At 31.3% G+C, this 17,912-nt stretch overlaps 1 protein-coding gene across 1 annotated transcript; it reads left to right on the top strand.

The window, feature by feature from the left end:
- The first annotated feature begins 5,132 nt into the window (after positions 1 to 5,132).
- Positions 5,133 to 6,056, top strand: LOC141519658 (olfactory receptor 4C11-like). Its single transcript, XM_074231835.1, has one exon. The coding sequence runs from the start codon at positions 5,133 to 5,135 to the stop codon at positions 6,054 to 6,056; it is 924 nt and encodes a 307-aa protein (XP_074087936.1).
- The last annotated feature ends 11,856 nt before the right edge of the window (positions 6,057 to 17,912 follow it).

The following is a 17,912-nucleotide window of genomic DNA, read 5'->3' as shown; positions in this document are numbered from 1 at the left end:
AAACCTAAAAGGATGAGATAAAGGTTATTTTTCTGATGTTGTACATTTAAAAGGCTCCCAACAAACCTGTCTGGGTCATTAATCATAAATTTAAATAATTTTAATTTTGTTATGCATTTGCCTTTTCACATTCCCCTCTGTTTTAGACTAATAATAATGGTTCCTACTAGTATATAGATGTATGGTTATAATATAATGACTAAAACATGGTCATCTATATTGTATCCTGTCATTAGGCAAATGAAATGTGTTGGTTCACAGTCTTTTTTATAGTTTAGAAATCCTATGTTCAAATTTCATATCATATATTTCTTTTTTTATGATACTGTACAAAACAAATACCTACAATCCTGAAGTCGGCCGTCTTCTTTAGCTATTTTTTCTTAATTTTTAATGTTTTCTTTATTGCAAATTAAAGAAAATATCTATAGCACTTAAATACTTATATCTTATTGCTAATTTTAAATGCATGCCTAAATATATATATATATATATTTTTTGTATAAAAATTTATTTAATCATTTTATTTCTAAAAACTGAGCATTTTATAAAGAGTTATTTAATAAACAGAAATGAGTATTTGATAATTAATTAACTAGGAGACACAGTAGAGTACTTTGTGAGTTGGATTTGACAATGGAGTTCCAAAGAAGACTGCAAGGCTTACTGGCTGTTTATCCCTCTTTAAATTACTCATCTGCCTTCTGTCTCATTTTGTAGAAATATAAAATTGGGAATAAGAATACCAGTCTTCCATGGTTTTGGTGATAATCAAATGATACAATTACTTACACTTCCTGATACTTAACAAATGTTTATTTCCTATTTTCCTATTTTCTCTTTAATATGCAATGTAATAAACTGAATTATTAGATGGGATGCTGAAATGTGTAGTGCTGACAAAGTGCTTGGCTTGGAATCAAACAATGTGAGTCTGAAATCCAACTTTATCTTCCTGAGAAAACTTGCAGCAGTAACTTAAATGAGTGGTTGGAAATAGTAGAACTCCACAGTACTATCTGAACCTTCTGTATGATCTTGTAACTCAAACATGTTTTTTGTTATTTTGTAATGACGAAAAGAGAAGTGTTATAGACTAAAATTTCACACTAGTTTATTTTCCATTTTGGCAAACTTAGTTCCCTCCAGAGCCTTTTTGAACTGTAAATGATTTAAATGAATAATAATATAATTTCCTTTTTTTGTAAATGTACATTATATTAAATAATTTTTCTATATTAATCATGAAATGAAAGAGGAATCAAAACAAAAGATAACAGAAAGAAAAATGAAAAAAATCTAAAAGGTGAAAATAGTAGAGTTTGCTTTGCATTCACCTTCCATATTTACTCTGGATATGGATAATATTCTCCATCACTAGTCTTTTTGGAACAGCCTCAAGTCATTGTATTACTGAAAAGAGCTAAGTCTTTCATAATTTATCATCACACAATTTCACTACTACTGTGTAGCTAATTCATGTTTATAATTCAAGCTCCATTTCCCCCCATAAAATCTTTCTACAGGTCTTTCAATAGTTTAATGTTGAAAGTGCTGTGCAATCCTGAATGTGGTTCCTTGGTATTTGAATTATCTTTTTCTGGCTGCTGGTAGCATTTTCTCATTGTTCTGACAATTCTGGAATTTGGCTAAAACATTCCTTGGAGTTTTCATTTTAGAATCACTTTAATGAAGATATTAGTACACTCATTCTGATTCCAGAATATCAAGGCAGTATTTCTCAATGATTTAATGAAATATGTTGTACAGGCTATTTTTTGATCATAGCTTTCAGGTCATCCCACAATTCTGAATTTTTTTCTTCTTTATCTCTTTCCCAGGGCAGTTGCCTTTCCAATGATGTAATATACATGCATACATATACATACATATAAACACAAATATATGTATATATTTCATTATTTTTAAATTTTGATTGACTCTTGATATATCATAGAATCACTAGCTTTCATTTGCTAAATTTTAATTTTCAAGGAACTATTTTTTTCACTTACCTTTTATATCTCCTTTTCATTTTGTCAATTCCACTATTATCTTATTTGTTTTCTTCAGTCAAGCTATGTTTTTCTTTTAAAAATAATTTCCGCATGTAACATCATTTCTTTTCCCAATTTTTCTTCTACTTCTCATACTTGATTTTTAAAATGCTATCTGAGCTCATCCAAGAGGACTTTGAGAACTCCAAATCAATTCATAAACCCGTTTGATGTTTCATACTTGGGCATTTTGCCACTGGTTGTCTCTTCTGAGATGACATTTTGATCTTCTCGGTTGCCATAAGAACTTCTTATCATCAGATCTTTTTTGTGTTTCTCTCGTATTTTAGCTTAGGTGGTGTTATTTTTATGTTTACCTCTGTTCTCAGGTAAGTGGCGGACTGTCCTATGCTTCTTGTACTGAGGCAGTGCATTGTACATTGACTTTTTATGCTAGGGTCTCAAGTACTAGAGTGTTGTTTGCTGCTTTGGGATTGTACAAACTGGTCATGCCTGTTGTGCTGGACTTCCAGGGATTGGAATATGGTTTCTATACAGGGATTGGGGACCTCATTGCTGTCCTGTCATACAGGTGGCCTGCCAAACCAGAACCCATGGCCCTTGGATACTAGACAGAAATGACATAGTTTTAGCCCCATTTAAACAGTTGAGACAGATATTTTCTGTCATCTTTACAAGATATTTGAAGTTAGAAAAGTATTCCACTCTGTTATTTTGTGGATTCTGCCACTCCAAAAATCTTAAGGGCCTGATTTAAATTATTTCTGGGTGAAGCTGAGAAGAGCTGAGGGAAGTCCCTGGTTTCTCTTTGTAATATTGTAATATGTGTCACCCCATAAGATTGATTTCAAAATGATTTAAATATATTATTTGTTTCATAGTAATGTTATAAAATATATGCAAGATATCATAACTTTTATGTGTAGTTTAAAAATGTGTATCTAGTTCTACATTCTCACTATACCTATGCTTCTCTTGCCTCTTCTCTCCTACCCTCCTCTTTAGCCTGTCTCTTTATTCATCTCCTTACATTATCCCTTTTTTAAATTAGTATTTCTATTACCATTATACTTTAAGAATTTTCAAGACTTCAATTACTGGTTGAATAAAATATTGCATATAAACATAACATTATCCTTTGGCGAATAAAAATAACATTTTCAAAGATAAGTGAGATCATTGGAAGAGTAAAACCTGTTTGTTCTCCCTTTTATTTTATTTCAAAGTTTAAAAAAGTCTTTGGAATATTGGAAGCAAGTAACAATAATAAATGAATTAGTTGGTTTCAAGCCAACTTTTGAGGGAGGGAATATTTCAGTGAAGTACCTGGAATCGTTCTTAGTCCCTAGATACATTGCAGTGAGGTGAATTAAGTCATAGATAAGGAATGAGGAAGAATGATATTTAATTCTTTCTCTGATATTTCTGTGTTTTGGATGTTCAATATTTCATGAAACCACTTTTGTCATTCTATTTCAATAATAGAAATGGAATAATAAAACTTAAAAATAACTACCACACAAAATTTAAAATGATCCCATAACTTTATATGTATTGTTTTTTGGAATCAGATATATAATTATTTCATCTTCAAATTTTTTTTATGAATGATGTGGATAAAGTCACAGTTATTAGACTTATATTTGAAAAATGATGAGATGACTAACATTTTGAATGACAGGATACAAAACAACTTTTACAGGCTGCTATTATTGCTTCTGAGAACATATCATTCAATTGATATGCATTTAATGTCCTATATTTTGTTTGAATAATTTAATAGAATAATAGAAGATAAAGAATATATAATCAATCAATAATAAATGTGAATCTGATCTGGTGACCAAAGAGCAAATCTTTTCTGGCTGATTTTGGGTAAACACAGCTGTTTCACCAGATTTTAATTTCCTTCTCTTCAAAAGGAGGTGATCAATAGCAATAAACTTTTATTTCTCTACTAAAACTTAATCCATGATGTGTTAAACATCTATTAAATAAGAGTCAGCATCTGAGATAGAACCACAAATTTTACTGGGAACTTGGATTTTATTTGAGTTTTGTTGTTCAGACCAACAGAGGTGAATTTGGTCCTTATTGGACCATATATGGATTATTGTTCTAAGTCTTTGTTACAAATTTAGAGAAGGACATTGATGACTCACAGCATATTCAGAGAAGGTAAATCAGGAAAATAAAGTTTTGAACAAAATGCCCTAGAAAATAGAAAACACAGGGAATGGGAAATCCATTATCAATTATCTTTAGGGTTTTCTGTCACATGACAAAAAGTCTGACATTTTATGTTTGATTTCACAACACAGAATTTGAAATGTTTTTGGGTTTTTTTTGAAAAGTAAATATAAATTTCATAGCAGAAAAAATCTAAGTACTTTATACTTTTCTAAAGTAGAATAGAAATGCAAAGAAATTTTATTTGTTATTTATTTTAAATTGGAGTCTGGATAATTATTTATAAGAGAAGATGTGAAGGGTATTCCTTTTCATGTAAGAGTAAACAAAGACATTTCATGAATTCTCTTTGAGATTTTATGAAAGGAACAAGTAAATCAGAGCAATCTAGATCTATATTTGACATGTTTGTTTGGATATTGTAGCAATTATATCCCACAGGATTATTTCTGGAAAAGTAGAGAGGCATAGATTTTGACTTTTGGATAAGAAACTCACATTAAATATAATGGTAAGATAAAATTATTAAACTTAAAATTATTAACTAATAATTCTATTCAACAGAATTAATTTCAACCCACCCATGGTTATTCATCTGTGTGTTCCTGGAAGTTTGATCCATGATGACTTACATGGGTCACTGCATAGAGGAAAAGATTGATAATATTTCATCTTTTTCAAATATAGACACATACCATGGGCAAGAAATGTGTTAGATGGAGTGGAACAGATGATGGCAGTAACTTATACTTTAAACTTTTCTATCTAAGGCTTTTAAAATTGAAATAACTGAAGCTTAATTATAAAGAGAGAAGCAGTGTTTCTTTTTTGTCAATTTCTGAAATTCTTCTCTATATTAATTCTTCTTTATTCCTTTGCTATTTTGCCTAGTTCTCACCTGTGTGCTTTCCACAAGTCTTAGAGATGAGAAACAATGTGACTGAATTCATTCTGCTTGGATTGACTCAAGACCCAGAGATGCATAAAATAGTATTTGCCATTTTCTTGTGTTTGTACATTGCCACAATATTGGGGAACCTATTAATTGTTTTGACAATTCAGACCAGTCCTTCTCTTGCTTCCCCTATGTACTTTTTCTTAACCCATTTATCCATTGCAGATTCTTGTTTCTCTACCACCACCGTTCCAAAATTGATTGTGGACAGCATGTCTGAAAAGAGCACCATTTCCTTTGATGAGTGTATCACTCAGTTATTTACCATGCATTTTTTTAGCTGCATGGAGATATTGGTTCTCATTTTATTGGCCTTTGACCGCTATGTGGCCATTTGTAAGCCTCTACATTATCCTGCCATTATGAACCAGAGGGTGTGTAGGATACTGATTCTATTGGGATGGGGAGGGGCATTTCTGCATTCTATAATCCAGACAATACTTATCTTGACTGTGCCCTTCTGTGGTCCCAATGTTATTGACCATTATTTCTGTGACTTGCAACCCTTGATGAGATTAGGATGCATGGACATATATGTCATAAACCTCTTAATAGTTTTCAATAGTGGAGCCATATGTACAGTAAGCTTCATTTTGCTCATGATCTCCTACTCAATTATTCTGTACTCCCTGAGAAATTACAGTGCAGAGGGAAAGCGCAAAGCCCTCTCCACCTGTAGTTCCCACATCATTGTTGTCATCATATTCTTTGGTCCTTGCATATTCATGTATGCCCGACCCCCAACTACCTTCCCTCTTGATAAGCTGGTGTCTGTTTTTTACACCATCATAACACCCTTACTCAATCCTTTGATCTATACCCTAAGGAATGCGGAAGTTAAAAATGCCATGAAGAAGCTTTGGAAACCCTTTGCGACAATAATTGACGAATAATTAGCTCAAACATATATTTTGTCTGTTTTAATGCTAGTTTTCCCAAAATGGGAGTATTGAAACTGATATATGTAATATTAAATCAATATTTAGGAGTAATTTTGAAGGGTTTTTGAATTTTTAACAATATTTGTATAACTATTACAATAGAATTCTCTTTTGCATTATAATCCAATATATTTTATGTTCTGCCTTTGAAAATGTTATTCAGTTCTACGTGAACAATTGCTAACGTAAAATTTGCCTTGGTTTTATCATTATTTCAAAATAGTAAAAGAATGTCATTAATATAAAGACCTTATTTTGCCTCTTAATAAAATGTATGAAGCCCAAGAACTTTTTTGCAATAATGAAGAGAATGCTGAATGTCAAGTCCAAACTTTTCTTTAATTTCTTGTGGTATTTGGGAAAATGCTTTAAATTTTCCTTATATTTGTTTTATCAATAAAGAAATAAATTATTAGAATTATTGAAATTCTAGGTTTGGGCCAATTAGACCTCCAAATTTGTGGTTTAATGAATATAAGACAGAAAGAAAGTGGTGATTGAGAAAGAATATGGTAGAGTATCAAATTGAGGAAATAGCTAAACTCTAAGAACTAGAAACCTAGCTTATTTCAGTACTAGGCAATTTATTGCTTTTAACAACACTATCAAAACTTTCTTCTTCAATTCATTTGCATTTTTGACTTTGAATATGCCAATCCTAACAGAAAATTTTGAAAGACAGGATAGGTTTACATGAATTATTTTTCAGAATGAAGTTATTTGTTTTTTTTTCCATCTCATACTGCCAATAATATATTTCTACAAATTAATCTACCATGAAAACAAATAGAAATATAAATTGGATTAACTTGTGGTTGAAGTCTTGTATAAGCATTATAAAATTGAATTTAGATTCAACCACTGATACATTTAGTTATGGGTTCATAGTAAATTATTTGCTCACCCTTGCTTCATTTATTGTAATATCCTTTTGGTTTCAGTTTTATCCCCTGGAACTAATATATTAGAGCAGTCTTTTATTATAATCTGTTGATCTCTCATGTCATAAGTCTTTTATTTGACTTTTGATCATTCTGAAATGATGTCCTTTTAAGTTATTTCAAGATGTGTTGCATTTCCAATGTTGTATTTCACATTTTTCAATTTTTTTATTTATTTGACATTGATTTATTGTATATTGAAGTCTCACAGAGGCATTATATACTATTTCTCAAATATAATTATTAAGGAATTATTTTTAGTGAGTTTTGACATTTTTTCAACTTACTCTATTCTGATTATTTTTAATTCCTAGACACAGTTTTTACCACTTTTACCAATAAGCTAATTCTGTTTTAAAGGGTTGCTTTCTTAAGTATTTTTCAACCTCTTTTATCAAGCTATTAATTTTCATAATTTTCTTAATATCTTTCTTATTCTTATAGGACTTGTGTTCAATTTTCATTTATTTTCTTTGAGGTTTTGTTTTTATTGTTTTCATATTGAAAAAATTTTTAGAAAACTTAGGTATGCTAGACATGTGGAGAGAGTAGACTAAGAATCATATCTTTTCATCAGTTGTTCATGATAAAGCCACCAAAAATGGCTAATTATTATGAAATAAACCAGCACCACATTTGAAGAAAAACAGAAATACTAAGTACATGCATATTGAACCATGAAACAATAAAATTTTATTCAATAAAGTTTTATGAATTAATATATTGAAATTAGTTGTAAACTAAATAACCTATTCCTCAAGAATGAAGGGTGAGCAAACAAATTATAGAAAATGAAAATTTCAAGTAAGTTAATATCATCAAAAGACAATATGCAAAAATTTATGGGATTGAACTAAAATAGTACTTCTAAACACCTATTAAATTCATATTCTAATAAAAGAGAAAAAATCATGAATTGTGTATACAATTAAAAGCAACTAGAGAAAAAATCATTAATTTACTTTAAGAAAGGAAAGAAGAAAATCAAGAAAATGAAAAAAAATTATAAACAGGGTAATATCAAAAAAGGAAAATGAAATTGAAACAGTGAACAGGAAATATTTTACCCAATTTAAAAGAAATTGATGAATTTTCACAAAAATATAAATTTACCAATTTAATTAATCATGTAATAGCATACTTAAACATCACATTGTTAGAAAAATTAATTGAAAAATAAATGCATTTTAAAACTTTTTAATTTTTAACATTTCTAGAAGAAGCATGTTGAAAAAATAAATATAATCCCTTTGCCACAAAGAAAAACTTCAGGAAAAATAAAGTGAGAGGAAAAAACAAACATGTGCTTCAGTCTGTGTGATTCCAGCAGCTTGGTCTTTGGGATGGATAGCATTCTTCATAATAGGTTCATCAGAGAAATGGCTTCAATATTTTCTACCCATAGTTGCTAAAGCTAGCTGTGTTTCCCTGAATCCTAATCTTCTCTAAGTCCTTTTAGTCTTTTCTTTCTCCTTTCTCGCTAATAAAGACGTTTAACGCTTTTACAAGAAGATTATTGTAAGTAATGTAAAATAAAGAAATAAATCACTTAAATAAAAAAAATGAAACCTCCTACAGGGGAGAAGGTGGACATTTAGTGAAATAGATGACATTTAATATTTCTGATGAAAAGACCAGAGTTAAACAGAAAATTTGATCTTCAAGCAGGAGACTCAAGAGATACAGGAAAAGGTAAAAAGAAAAAAAAAAAACCTGTTTTCCTTTAAGAATAAACTGGTTACATTCCAACCTGAGAGGAAAATTCTCATAATGTTTAGAATTGTAATTCTCCTGTGTGAATATACTTAGGCTGAAGGTTTATATATTCATGGTATGTCCATGACTATGATGAAATGATTCAAAAATATATTTATTTCACTGAAAGGGGGTATAGTAGAGATGGGCTTAAGGGGGAATTTGAATGGGGTAATTCCATCACAAGGAGAATTGCAAAGGACCTATCCCAAGAAAGAGAAAGAATGGAGGAGGTGGGAAAAGCTTGAGTCTTACTCTCATCAGTTTTCATTCACAAAAGAATTAACATATACACACTCAGTTAATTTTGGAAATTAATTTTACCTTTCAAGTATTAGGAGAGGAAAGGGGGAAGTAGACAGAATGAGGAACTGGTAGAAGGGTGGAAAGGAAGAAAGGGAAAAAGAAAAGGCAAAAGAAAAAGAGGCGGTGGATATAAGGGGACAAATACAATGAAAGAGATGGTATTCAGAAGCAAATACTGGGGAGAAGACATAAGGTGAAAGAGAAGTAAAAACAGAAATGGAGGGGAGATAGCATGGAGGACAATGAAGAGTTAGTAATTATAGATTTTAATGGGAATGGGAAGAACTCTCCCATCAAACAGAAACAGATAATAGAGTGGATTCAAAACCAGAATCGCATAATATGCTGCTTACAAGAAACACAAATGAAGCAGAAAGAGATATACAGAGTAAAATTGAAAGAGCAGAACAGAATATATTATGTTCCCACTGAAGTGACAAAAGCAGGAGTATCAATTCTTTTCTCAATCAAAGCATTTGAAAAAATAATTTCTTTAAAAAAGAGATAAGGAAGTAAACTGTATCCACCTAAAAGGTACTATAGACAATGAAGTAGTTTCAATACCAAATGAGTACACACTAAACAGTATAGCATTCTTAGATGAGAAGCTAAATGAATTTCAGGAAAACATAGACCACAAAACTCTACTATCAAGAGAGCTCAGTCTCTCTGGAAATTAGATAAATCTTTTTTTTTTTGTCTTTTTGTTTTTGCAAGGCAAATGTGGTTAAGTGGCTTGCCCAAGGCCACACAGCTAGGTAATTATTAAGTGTCTAAGACTGGATTTGAACCCAGATATCCACTATGCCACCTAGCCGCCCCTAAATTGGATAAATCTTACAATAAAATAAATAATACTGAAATTAATGAGATGAATAAATACTAGAAAATTCAGATATGATAGACTTCTGGACAAAATGTAATGGAAACCAAAAGGAATATGCTATTTTTTCTATGTTTCATTGTATTTGCACAAAATAATTTACCATGCACTAGGGCATAAAATTCTCATGATCAAATGCAGAAAAGCAAAATATTGAATGTATCCTTTTCAGACCATGATGCCATAAAAATCTCATGCAAAAAAGGGTCCTGGAGAGATAGACCTAAAACTAATTGAAAAGCAAATAAGCTAATCTTGAAGAATCTAGCAACAAATTGCTGAAAGAATTAATGATTTCATCCAAGACAATGACAATAATGAGACAACATACCAAAACTTATGGTATAAAGCCAAAGTAATTCTTACTGGATATATATCTAAATGCTTACATGAATAAAATAGAGAAAGAGAGGATCGATGAACTAAGCATGCAATTTAAAAAGCTAGAGGGGAAAAAAATCAAATTCGAAATCTTCAAGTAAATACCAAGTTCGTCTAAGACAACATTTTGGTGCTGCTTCCAAGACAAGAAAAAAAATTATAGGCCTATTTCTCTAATGAATTTTATATTTTAATTAAAACATTAGCGGGTGATTACTGCAAGTTATCATAGAATAATACAATATGATAAAGCAGGATTTATGCCAGAAATGCAGAAGTAGTTCAATATAAGGTAAACTTTCAACAAAATTGTCCATGTAAATAACAAACGTAACAGAAATCACATAATTATCTCTATAGATGCTGAAAAATATTTTGACAAAATATGGCACCCATTCTTGCTAAAAACACTAGAGGGAGTAGGAATAAATGAATTGTTCCTTAAAATGTTCAACAATATCTATTTGAAACGAAAAACAAGCATTACATGAAATGAATATAAGCTAGAAGTATTCCCAATAAGAATAGGAGTGAAAAAAGTATGCCTATTTCCACCATTATTATTCAATATTTTATTTGAAATGTTAGCTTTAGCAATTAGAGAACAAAAAGAAACGGAAGGAATTAGAATCAGAAATGAAGAAACAAACATCTCTTTCATTGAAGACATTATGATGGTATGCCTAGAGAACTCTAGAAAATCATCAAAAAGCCACTTGAAACATTTAGCAAATTTTCTCCAATAAAAGAAAAGCACATAATCACCAGCTTTTCTGTATATTGCTGACAAGACACAACAAGAAATAGAAAGAAAAATTCTATTTCAAGTGGACATAGTGGGGGTCTATCTGCAAAAGCAAACTCATTAAATGTATGAAAGCAAGAATAATTGATATATAAATAATAAATATGTAATATATATATATAATATATAAATAATAAATCTGATCTAAATAACTAGGTAAAAATTAACTACTCTAGGGAAGGAAGAGCTAACATTATAAAAATGATATTTCTACCTAAATTTACTTACTTATTCAATAGCATAACAATGAAACTTCTCAAAAATTACTCCAGTGAGCTAGAAAAAATTGCTACCAAATTCATATGCAGAAAAAAAGTTCAAGAATATCAAGCAAATTAATAAAAATGCAAAGAAAGTTAGGGAGCAATATGAGATCTAAAATATATAAAAATATTCATCATAACTATCTAATACTGGCCAAGAAACAAAGTGGTCTATCAGTGGAAAAGATTAGGTGAAAAAGTGACACTAAAAAATGAGTATAATATTTGCTTCTTGATAAACCTAAAGATTCGAGTTTCTAGGATAAGAACTGACTTCAATAAAAACTGTTGACAAAACTGGAAGACTGTATGGCAAAAACTAGGAATAACCCAACATCTCACATCTTATACCAAGATACGTTCAAAGTGGATGCAGGATTTAGACAAAAAAGGGTAATATTAAAGTCCATTAGAACAAGGAGTAGTTTACCTGTCATATCTATGGAAAAGGAAGCAGTTTATGACCAAGGATGAGATGGAGAACATTATAAAACACAGACTGGATAATGTTCATTGCATTAATTCAATTATTTTTTACAAACAAAACTACTGCAACCAAGATTACATAACTGCAGTAAATTGGGAAACAACTTTTGCTACTAATATTTCTCTCAAAGGACTCATTTCTAAAATATATAGAGAACTGAATCAAATTTCTAAAAAAAAAGCAAGTCATTTCCCTGAGTTGAAAAATGATCAAAGGTTATATAAAGTCAATTCTAAAACAAAGAAAGTAAATCTATCCATAGTCAATTGAAAAATTGCTGTAAATCATTATTGTTGTGAGAAATGCAAATTTAAATATTTCTGAGGTACTTCCTCATAACTCTCAGTTTGGACAATATTACTAGAGAGGATAATGATCAATGTTAGGAACTCTAGGGCACTAATCTATTGTTGGAGAACTTGTGAACTTTCTGGAGAGTAATTTGTTAATATGCCCAAAGGGCAATAAAACTGTGCATACCTGTGATACAGCAATAACACTAGTAGATCTGTATCCTGAAGAGATTAAAAAAAATACCACATACACAAAAATACTCATAGCAGCTCCTTTTGTAGTAGCAAATAATTGGAAATTCCTCCTTTCCTTCCTTCCTTCCTACCTGCCCTCCTTCCTTCCTTCCTTCCTTCCTTCCTTCCTTCCTTCCTTCCTTCCTTCATTCCTTCCTTCTTTCCTTTCTTCCTTTCTCCTTTCCTTTCTTTTTTCTTTTCTTTCTTCCTCTTTCTTTCATTCTTTCTTTCTTTCTTTCTTTCTTTCTTTCTTTCTTTCTTTCTTTCTTTCTTTCCCCCTCTCATTTTTGCTAAGACAATACGGAAGAATTGAAGTGAATACCTTATAATGACAAAGGCAATATTCAGGATTTGTTGACTTGAAGTTCATAAATATTTAAAAATAATTTGATAACAAAATTTTATTACATTTTTCCACTGCAATTCCATATTTCATTTTATAAAATTGAAAATATACTGAGCAGTGGGTTTTTTAGAAGAACAGAAATTGTCCTAATGAAAAACATGTCTGATTGTATGTTTCCAAAAGTGAACCAACCAGGCATATCATTCTGACTTTCTTTCAAATGTCATGTTGAAAGGAATAAACATAAAGCACTCTTCAAAGTTTGGATCCTCAGCCAGTATGCACTTCCAGCCTAATGATTCCTTTCTTTTTCTAGCCTATTTTTTTTTCCTCCCTGACTCACATTGTTTTAGTTACTTAAAATGAAAGTTTTCTCCATGAACTTCCTTAGAAGTTTTGACCCAGTTCTAATGATATAATTACTTGCTACCTGACCAAGAATATTTCCATCTTGTTATATTTGGTAACATTGGTCCAAAACATTTGATCCAAATTCCCTAGAAGTGCTGAATCCCGTTTAATCTGATATCCATAAAATACGTCTAAGAAAAGAAAACTGAATGAAATTTTATTTAATAAAAAACAATGTTCCAAATTGATAAATGGCCAAAGCATAATGAAAGACAATTCTCAGACATAGAAATAAAAACTATTTATAATCATATCAAAATTGCTCTTTATCAATATTGATTAGAGAACTGTAAATTAAAATAACTCTTAGGTTTCACTCACACTATTGACCGAAATGACTCGAAAGGAAAATGATCAATATTGGAGGGGCATGTTGGTGCAGTTGTGAACTGATCCAACTTTTGTGGAGAACCATCTGGAATGATGTCCAAAGGGCAATAAAACTGTGCATACCTTTTGATCCAGTAATAATGCTACTGGATTTATATCCTGAAGAGATCATTAAAAAGGGTAAAAATTCCTAATGTACAAAAAATTTCATAGGCAGGGAATGGCTGAATAAATTACATGATATATGACTGTGATGGAACACTACTGTTCCATAAGAAATCTTGAGGGGATGAAACTTCAGACAAGTTTGGAAAGACTAGAATGACTTAATGCTGAGTGAAATGAGCAGAATTCGAAGAATATACATACTAAGAACAATATGGGGTGATGATTAACTGTGATGGACTTGTTCATTTCAGCAGGACAAAAATCAAAGACACATTTTATAACTTCTGATGGAAAATACCATCCATATCTAGAGAAGAAATTGTGTAGATTAAATAAAGACCAAAGCTTATTATCTTCAATTTTTAAAAATTGGCATATGTATCATACCATATTTTTACTCTCTAATGTTTTCTTCCATTTAGATTTGATTCTTTTCTCACAATATTAGCAATATGGATCCATTATTTAGCATGCTTATTAATGTAGAACCTGTACCAAATGGTTTTCTTTCCGGGGAAAGAGAGGGAGAAGGGAGAGGAAAAAAGAAAATGTAAAACTTAAAATTTTGCCCCTAGTTGTGAAATACAATATCAAGGCACACATGCATCAAGTACCACATAAGAATAACATATGGAAGTCTTTAAGTTGAGTGGGAAGCACAATCTCTTGTCTTCTTCCATAACTAGAAATTAATTCAACAGATGGATCTTGACTTCTGGCAGTCATGGATCATTGAATTGACTCTTTTCATGAAGTATTTAGTCAGTTTTCAGTCTTGAATATTTACTTTATTTCTCATTTGAGTGTTACCATATTATCACACCTCCAAGGCACCACAAACAATGAGTGATTGTTGCTTCTGTAATTGTAAATTCCTAAATCATCTAGATCAGTGCGCCACTCAATTTTTCAGACAATCACAGTCATTTTAGGGAAATAAATTCCCTATCATTTCACAGGAGGAGTGGTCCTGGGGGACTGTCTTCTTCAGCACTCTATCATGAAATGTCTAAATGTTAACTTTCAAGGAAGTGGAAAAGGCAAATTCTCAGTGAGAAATCACAAAGGAAACACCCTCAAAAATTCTCCTGATATTTTCTTGCCAGATTGTAAAAGAGAAGATTTTTATATTTTGACCATTTGCCCTGATAAAAGAGACAAAAGCTCATGTGAAAAAAAGGAAAGGATCTTATTTTTTAGAAAATTAAGGCAGAGAAGATTTGATTAACAGGTCTTGAGGGACAGAAAGTTTGTCTTTTTTTGCTTGTTTTAACAATGGCAAAAATATTTAAAAATTAAGTAAACTATAACTAAAATTGACATGGAAATTAAAAAACAAATATCGCATGATATTATCAGTGAATTTATTTTTCAAAACATTGGGAAATTCCAACACAATTTCTTTTAAGTAGGACAGAAATTATAGGAATCAATGTAGGCATTTTAAAAATTAAGCTAAATATCTATATAAAACAAAGAGCAAACACTATAATGGGGATAAAATATAAATGTTTTCAACACCATTGTTAAAACAAGGCTTTTGAGTATCACTATAGTAGTTTAATATCGAATGAGAAATGCTACAGCAATGAGAAGAACAGAAATTTAAGGAAGAAAAATAGCCAATCATAGTGTCGAAGGAAATAGTGGGTGCTAAGTAAATATTTATGGATTGATTGATGGAATGTATTGCCTGGCACATTGTACTTTTAATAAAATATTTTAAACTTTGATTACATTTGCTTAAAATGCTATAAAATATATATCTGAATGTCTTTGTGTTATTCAAAAGAGACCTGCCCAGGCATTTATTAATCTCAGAAATAATGTCATCAGTGAAGTTATTTTTAACAATCATGGAAGGCAGAAAAACTACATTGTCTATACAATTCACTTAGCCTCTAAAGTTACTTAGTGCCCAAACCTGGCACTAGAGCAGATTGACACTAATTGGCTAGGGAAGTTTGTTACTTCCTTGAACAGAGTCAAATGAACTAATGGTGCCAACCATTCCATAGTGGTTAGCCTTTATTTCCCTTGTAACTGAATCACTTCACTAGGTTTCTGAAGTTTAAAGCAATTTCTATAAATATCTGTGTCACTTATAATGTTTTGGTCCTTTAAGTTGTTCACTGAAGCCAGAGAGTGTAGAGCACTGACCTATGTTGTAACCAACAATTTATGAATTTCCAAGAACATTTCATATTTTTATTTTTTCCTCATAGGTAAGTAATTTATCCTACATCCCTTTGGTGTATTCAGAAATGAAGTATAATGGGAGGATCATCCAAAGAATATCATAAATTTGTTAGAAGTCACTGAGTTTTTACAACTTTGTTCTTTCCTTTGTAGAGTACAGATGGGCTGGTACTGGCATCTTACTGAATAAGTGAATATTTTTAAGAAGATTCCCTGCTACAGTACAGACTACAAACATTTCAGTAATTTTTAATCTTCAAGAATTTTGTCTAGGACTAAGGCACTGAGTGACTTGCATTCCTAAAATAATTTTGTTACTGTCTAATAGAAATGGGATATCAGTTCTGCTCTCTCTGAATCCACAGGTACACATCTTATCACTGCACCACAGTGTAGTTTTAGTTGATGTTAAACAGGCTTAATTAGATGATATTGTCTTCATCACAGTGTTTTGAAAAGGATGGGGCCTTAATAAATGCTTTTTAAATTGATTGTGTCTCCCAAGCACAGAGGAGGAAAAGGGAAAGAAAGTTCAAAGTGAATTCCTAAGAAGGTGTGAAACGGAAAGAATGAAAAAGAAGACAGATATTAAGGTAATAACTAACATGGTCAATTTAAGTTTATGGTGTTGGTGATATATTATTCCACTTCATGTTGGGAAAAGCCTGCTCTAGGTTCTCCATTTTCCTTCACAGAATACTGTATCATCCAGAATGAAATTCAACTTATAAATATTGTTTTTGCAGAAGCCTCTGCAAACTTTAAGAATGGTGAGGTATAAAGACACCAAGAGAACTTCAGGGTCCAGTGAAAAAAGAAGAAGGAAATATAGTTTTGATCCTTTAATTTTGGAAAACTATGGAGCTTTTTTCCTTGCTTTAACCTTCTTTGGTTTAATCCTTAGAGGAAAGGGATAAAAGAAATGGGATACAATTATGAGCTAAAGACAATCTGGTAGCTAAGACATGATTATTCAAAGAATGATCAAAGAAAGACAGAATAATAGGAAACGGTCTAATCCCTTAACATCTGATGTGACCTTGGCTGATTTTCTCATATGCCTAAATTCCCTCATATGCAAAATTAGGCATTTGGGCAAAATCATCTGAGTATGACTGTGAAGTACTGATCAGGAAATCCTGTCAGCAGTCATAACTTGGTTAGTGGGGAAAAGACAAAGGGTGAAATGGTGAAACATTGAATTTTGTCTTTTGATCCATTTCTCTTTTTACTCTCATTCTGATTCATGCTTCTAATTCTCTAACCCACACAAATTCTTCCTGACTCCATTAACACAGGACGTCTATCAGTATTCAGTTACTTAATGGTTGTATAGCATTTTGTATGTTACCTTATTATATATACAAAAAATATGAGCTTTTTTTAAATATTACCTCCATTGTATTGCTGAGCTAACTAAGGTTGAGTGATTTTTTTCACAGTCAAAAATTGTGAAAGGTGGATTTTGAATTCCTGAGTGCCCAATTCCAAGTCAAAAACTCTATCCATCAAGCAACATTGTGATCCACTCTATGTCCCAGGGTGTAACACTCGCTTTCTGGTAAGTTGGACACTACAAAACGCTTTAGATGTCAGGATGATTTGAAGACAATACATTGGGGATCATGTTCAAGGATAAACCAACATTACATTCTGAAGGGACTTTTAACAGCAGCCTAAAGGAATTTAGGAGTATTAGGCACCAAAGGAGCCTTGAAGGAAAGGAGCCCTGAAGCATTTTGATCCTGAAAGGGCAGAAGTAGGAGAAGGAGAAGACAAATCAGTCTTCATGTTTATTTTCTTCCTGTATCCTTTTAATTTCCCATGCATATTAAAATATGACAACATTCTCTACTTTCATACAAATATCTGATTGCCCGTAAGACTCATAAAGCAAATAGGTCATATCTATTTCCATTTTATACAATGATTAAAAAACTTTAAAAATTGTGAAGTAGTCTTCAAGGAGAAGCAACTTACGTCTGCTAGACAATGAATTAGCCATG

Source organism: Macrotis lagotis, chromosome 3, assembly GCF_037893015.1.
Source record: "Macrotis lagotis isolate mMagLag1 chromosome 3, bilby.v1.9.chrom.fasta, whole genome shotgun sequence".
NCBI lineage: Eukaryota > Metazoa > Chordata > Mammalia > Peramelemorphia > Peramelidae > Macrotis > Macrotis lagotis.
The sequence above is the reverse complement of the archived record's forward strand: the minus strand, read 5'-3'. Positions and strand labels throughout refer to the sequence as shown.